The 6,565-nt window shown below is 28.7% G+C and overlaps 1 protein-coding gene across 1 annotated transcript; it reads left to right on the top strand.

The window, feature by feature from the left end:
- Positions 1-666: 666 nt before the first annotated feature.
- On the top strand, positions 667-1,905 carry LOC120083381. The gene has a single exon (XM_039039126.1). It carries the CDS (start codon positions 885-887, stop codon positions 1,830-1,832), a length of 948 nt encoding a protein of 315 aa, XP_038895054.1. The 5' UTR covers positions 667-884; the 3' UTR covers positions 1,833-1,905.
- Positions 1,906-6,565: the final 4,660 nt, after the last annotated feature.

Genomic DNA, 6,565 nt, shown 5'->3' with positions numbered 1-6,565 from the left:
TCTCACCTAAATGCCTAATCATAAGTTGTCCATGTGACAGATATTTTTAAATAAACTATTTGTTAAATATTTTTTCCTTTGTGATTGAAGGGAATGCATGAATATAGATGCAGTCGAGATCAAATTGAGAGTGATATTGATGATATCAAAGTATGACTAAGAAACGCGTAAAAGAATTTAAAGTTACTATTTATAGCATCAAGATACATCTTCTTTTTAGGTGGCTGAATTATAGAATCTCTAAAGTTAAGCATTCTTAGCTTGGAACAATTTAGGATATGAACAATTTTCGAAGAAATATGTGAGAGAAAAAAGTATTATGGAAAGACATGGACTAATTTTTAGGGATAGTTTTCACTCTTAGAAGTAATTTAAGACAAATAGATAGCATGACTAGATCTCATAAAATACACGGGTAATTAACAAATTAACATCTACTCCATTCAAAATCAGACATTTGTTATATCTTGATGTTACTCCATTAAAGTCAAGTCTTTATCTATTAAGTTTAATAGTTGAATTTTGGGCATTAAACAAAGATTTGTAGACAATGATTGGCCATTAAAAAACAGAATGCAACTTTTCATCTGCTAAATTAAACTTTTAAAAAAAGAGAATCCATGGCTCTTGATTTTGTGTAATGTATAATAATAATAATAATTATAAATAAATAGTCATTAAAAATAGAATTTAAAGCTCCCATGATCATCTCATTAACTCTCTCTCTCTTTCTCTCTCTAAAGTTGAAACTTTAAAAAACAGATTCCTTTTATATTATTCCCCAAAACATCTCTGATTTTCCCTTCCATTTTCCCTTCCTTAAATTCCCAAGAAACAAACACTCTGTTTTTTCTCTCCTCAAATTCCTCAGATCTCTCTCTAAAATGAGAGACTTTGTTTCCTGTTTTAGCGAAAACTCCATTAGCATTTCTCATCCATCTTGCTCCAGCTACTCCAATGCTGCCGCCGCCGCCGTTGTCTCTCCGCCGTCTCCGTCGCCTTCCGTGAAAACTGCTATCACAAGCCTCTACGCCACCAGTCTCTCCGCCGCGCAGAATCAGTTGATGATTTCAGTAACATGGATGAAAACCCACTCTGCTCAAAGTTTAGCCATTAATCTCACTCAATCTCCGGCCGCCATAGCCTTCAAACTCGACACAACCGCCCGATTCTTCAAGAAAAACAAAGGCTCAAAATCCTACGACTTCCAATCCTCCAAAATCGAAATCCTCTGGGATCTCACCGCCGCCATTTACGACGGCGGACCAGAACCCATTTCAGGATTCTACGTTTTAATCACGGTAGATTCAGAAATCGCTTTAATTTTGGGGGAAATTCCCAAATCTTCTCGGCCTTATATCGTCAAATCCGCCATGGACGGGGACCCAGAAAGTCGAAAATGGTGGTTGATCTCAAGAACAGAGCATTGCTGTGGAAATACTCTGTTCTCAACGAAAGCAAAGTTCAGTGAAAATGGGGTTTTTCATGAGATCTCAATCAGATGCAGTGGAGAAGAAGGAGGGAAAAAGCAAGCGCCGGGATTATGGGTTTGGATCGACAAGAAAGCGGTGATAAGAGTGAAGAGATTGCAATGGAATTTTAGGGGAAATCAGAGTATTTTTGTTGATGGGTTGTTGGTAGATTTGTTGTGGGATGTTCATGACTGGTTTTTTGGGTCAGCCATTAATGGATTTGGAGTGTTCATGTTTAGAAGAAGAAGTGGATTGGAGAGTAGGTTGTGGTTGGAAGAGGAGAAGAACATCATTTCTCATAATCACATTCAAAAAAGTTTGGATTTTTCATTCTTGATCTATGCAAGTAAGACTTCATGATTCTGGATTATTCTTTTTTTTTCATCTATTCTCTCTCTCTCTTTTTTTTTTTTTTTTTTTTTTTTTTTTTTTTTTTTTTATGTTCTGAATTTATGAATATAATTCTTTGAAGATGGTGAGAGATGGGTTTCTCTCTATATCTCTCTACATTTCTATCTCTCTTTTTTTATTATTTGTTGTATAATATCTTAATCAATTGAGATTTTTTTTTTATCCACAACCGCGAGCAAAGCACGGTGACTAAGAGTATATGTATTTCGACACAAATACACTAGTGGAGATTTGAACCTCAGCTACTTCTTTTTTTGTTAGATCGTAAATTTGGTTCCTCTAGTTTGAAAAAAAATTTAGAAGTTAGTCATTGTGATTTATAATTAAAGTTTAGTTCATATGATTTGGTTAAATCTTAGTAAATAGCCTTTGCGAGAAGGACTACTTATGACAATTTTATTAAATTATAGGGACAATTTATGATGTTTTATCAAATTATAGAGACTAATTTCTAAATTCTAAAATCATATAGATTATGTTTTTAATTCTCTTCAAATTACAAAAATCAAATTTTTATTTGAATTTTTTTTGATAATATATGAGGTATGAGAATCGAATCTCAAACTTTGAGATTAATAGTGAAAGTTCATGATAATTGAACTATACTCATGTTGATATTAAAATTGATTTAATCAATTAATTTAAGCTTGAGTTAGTTACTGTGGTTTTTGAGAGGGTTAAATAAATTTTAACTTACCACTAGTATTGACTACTAAATTATGACCTTATGTTCAAAATCAAAGTCCTGTATTTTGATTTTTTTTTTAAAAAATTAAATTTATAAATACCCATTTGACCAGTTTATTTATTTATTTTTTTAACGATTTTCTAGAAATATTTTTAAAGATTAAGTCAAAAGTTGAAAACTAAAAAAATATTTTTTAAAAACTTAATCATATTATTGAAATTTGACGAGTTTAAATATTTAGTTAAAAAAAGATGAAAACTATGGTAAAAAAAATTCTAAGAAAACATCAAATGATTATCATAAGAAGGGTTGTACTTGTTTATTTTCTTTTCTGTATATATATTTTTTTTAACTTTCCCTCTTTTCTATAAAATGAAAACTTTTGTGGCCTAAAAGTAAGGAAGTATTGTCATTAAGTTGATGATGAAGGTGGTATAAGCCTTGAAAATAATTCAAAAAAGGAAGCAAAAAATTAAAATTAAAGATTCTTAAGCTTTTTTCTTCTCTCTCTCTTTTTTTTTTTTTTCTTTAAAGGGAATTTTGTTTTAATTTTGATTTTTCTGAAAAGGGAAATTGAGGTTTTTGAGAGAAGTGAATCAATCTCTTCTTGCTTTTGGCATTGAATTGCTAAATTGAAGTGGAGAATCTGATGTAAAATGGGTCTACAAAAGAAAGCTCTTTTTTTCTTTTTCTTTTTCTTTTTTCTTTCATTAAAGAATTTGGGGAATAAATATTTTGATAAAAAGAAATTATGAATTAATGTTGTTTGAATTAATAAATTCACTGTGATGAAGTTCAACATTCTGTACTTCTCTCTGTCCAGAAGTATCAAAATTTGAAGAACAAAACTCACTTTAATTTTTATTTTTTTATTTTTTTTCTAAAAAAACCCACTTTAAAGTTTATTAGGTACAACTGTTCTAAGAAAATTAGTTAACTACTTTTTTTTTGTTTTTTCTTTTTCTTTTTAATATATAGTTAGCTTATTTTAAATTTACCCTTTTTTCAATCTTTTTTTGGAAGGCTAAAGTATTTTTCTTCAAAATGGCATTTAGAAGGGAAATAATAAAAAAAAATATCACTATCAAGTTTTCATTTTCTAAAACTAGCACGTTTTTTTAAAACTCGTTGAATTAGGTTTTCTCGATCTATCTCGGACAAGATCGACCACCAAGATATAAATTAAAAAATTAACCCCTTTTTTTTTTTTTTAAATTAACATCGAGATTCTACTCATTTTTTCATATGTTATATAATCTTTTCCAATCTTATACTAAATCTTATATCTTTTCAAATTTTCTCCAAATTTGATTATTTTTACCAAATTTTATATTAATTTTTTTACATAATTTTTCAAATATTTATTCTAATTTATGTTTCCACAATTATATAAATTCCAAATTTTCAAATGAATTTATGGCGCTAATCTGTCCAAAAAAGCTCAAATATATAGAATATTGGAGTTAATTTTGCCCGAGATATACCAAGATTCTTTACATCTCCCAAATCTTACTTAATTTTTGGCGAATTTAATCTTTGTGCTAAAAGTTTGAAAAATCATATAAGATTTGATATAAAATTTGGGAAAGGTTATATAATATTTAGAAAATTCGATAGAAATTTGGTGTTAATAGCCCAAAACAAGTTAGAAAAGGTTAAAATTTTATGTAAATTTTGATGATCGATCTCGAATGAGATGGATTGAGAAAAACTATTATAATCAATTTTTGAAAATACTAATTTAAAAAGACGAAAACTTGAGGGAGTTATTTATGATAATTTTTCCATTTATAAACTATCCAATTACAGTTCTTATTTCTAAAAGTTTCTATATAAAATCAATTTTTTAGAAGGCCTCAAATTTAATAAAAAGATATTATACAAAATTAAAAATATAAAAGTATGAAATAATCACGCCTATCAATTATTACCTTCTTGAAAGGTCATTTTTAACGTTGTCGTCATTGCCCTCAATAGAATTGACTTATTCTTTATATATATATAAAAAATAGACTTATTCTCAAAATCATTCGTAGTAAGAAGAGGCCAAATTGCATTCGACTGGATTTGCATTATGTATAAATACCTTTTTTCGTCCACTTTTGTATTTAGTTTCTATTTGATTCTTATATTTTAGAATCTTACTCTTTTATCATTGGAATTTTAACAATGCTTAATTTTGATTTTTGAAATAATAAAATCGTTAGTGACTCACCCGAAGAAGATGATGATTGGGCTAATTTTAAATTTAAACACACCGATGAGGTTGTTATTTTAATTTTGACATGGTAAAAAGTTATATTTTAATATATATATATAAATTCAAGAATCGCCTCTACAAACGTATCCGACAACGAGGGTGGTATTGTTGTCGACTCCTCATTCTCTGTTGCAAGTGTTCTACCCCTTCTTTGTATTGGGAATGTGACCAAAGTTCTACATTGCCTAGATAAAGGGATGATTATGAGTATTTAAGGACAACTATCTCTGTTAATATGAGGTCTTTTGAGGTGAAATATAAAGTGAAGCATATGTTCAAAGTGGACAATATCATGTTATAGAAGCACCGTCGTCTGATATGTGTGTGGAGTGTCTTGAGTTTTTGTTAATTAATTTTTTATTTTTTAAAAAAATAGTCAAGTCATCAATCTATTTAGTTTTGAAATTTGTCTAGTAATTATCCAAGTCAGCTCTCCGTTAAATCAATAATTGTTCTATTATCTCCATGACTAAAATTGAACATTCTTAAAATCTCAAGAAAAAAGTATTAAATTTTAAAACGTGTGGATCAAATAGAAATAAAAGAATTAAAAAGGGTATTTTTCCCTTTACATTTTTTAAGAACGAATAAATTTAATAAATGTTCTCCTTCTAAAATAGTTTTTTCAACTTATCCTTTGAAATTATTGTCGTCTGTTTTATGCCAAAAGACTGCTAAAATCTCAAATCTTAAAATGTGGGACAACCTCAAAATGTTTGTAAAATTGTAACCTTGTTTAAAAAATATCCCTAAAATTTAAAAAATGTAACTTCTTTTTTTAAAAAAAAAAAAAAAAAANATTGAAAATTAGTCTTACCATTAGTTTTGGTTTTGGATGCAACTGTCAGTACTTGTTTCCAAAATACCCCTTTCAAAAGTTTCAATTAAACCCTTAAACATTAAAAAAAAAAAAAAAAAAAACCTTACCACTAATATATGGACAAAAACTATTAATACCTCATTTGAAAAGTATTTCTAACTTTTTTTTAAGTTTAAGAATGCTTTTACGGCTAGTATAGTTTCTTTTCCATATAGATACTCTTAGATTTTTCATTTATTTGTCCAATTCTTACACCAAATTTTTAAACATAACCCAAAACTTCAAGTTCAAGCATAAAATCCTACAAAGTCTCACAAAGTCAAAACCAAATCTCCTCTCAAAGTTCAACAAAAGGATGAATAGCAAATACCAAAAAAGAATATCATCTTCGATCATGAGAACTCTCATTAACTTATCACAACAAATAAACTAATTCGAACTTGAAAAATGACCAACAAAGTCTTCATCATTACAAATTTGGCAATGCACATGTTCTTTTTTGCTTCTCCCTCCTACGGTTTGTCCTCAAAATTATAACCAAAATTCTCAACATGTGTTCCTTTTTGTATGTATTAAACTCAAAAGAGATGTTAACAGACACTCGGCTACTAACAAACAATTTTGTTAAAACATTTAAATCCTAAGGTTCCTTGGTGATTCCATTATTTTTTTTTCTTCTTGCTAGCTTATATACCATAATTGAAGGGAATACTTTTAGAGATTGGAGAATGGAAGAAGGCGAGTAAGAGAGAAAATAGGGAAGTGTTATGTCATTAGGGATTGAAGTAGAAGAGAGAGAAAAATGAAGAGGGAGATGACAGATGTAGATAAACTATTTCGGTCTATATACTAATGGTAAGGACAACTCTAAATTTTTCCTGCTAATGTTAAGGTTACTAATACAAATTTTGAAA

Source organism: Benincasa hispida, chromosome 8, assembly GCF_009727055.1.
Source record: "Benincasa hispida cultivar B227 chromosome 8, ASM972705v1, whole genome shotgun sequence".
Lineage (NCBI taxonomy): Eukaryota > Viridiplantae > Streptophyta > Magnoliopsida > Cucurbitales > Cucurbitaceae > Benincasa > Benincasa hispida.
The sequence above is the reverse complement of the archived record's forward strand: the minus strand, read 5'-3'. Positions and strand labels throughout refer to the sequence as shown.

Bases quoted from the DNA above. Each gene is read 5' to 3' on its own strand.
- LOC120083381 (XM_039039126.1), top strand. From the start codon at position 885: ATGAGAGACTTTGTTTCCTGTTTTAGCGAAAACTCCATTAGCATTTCT.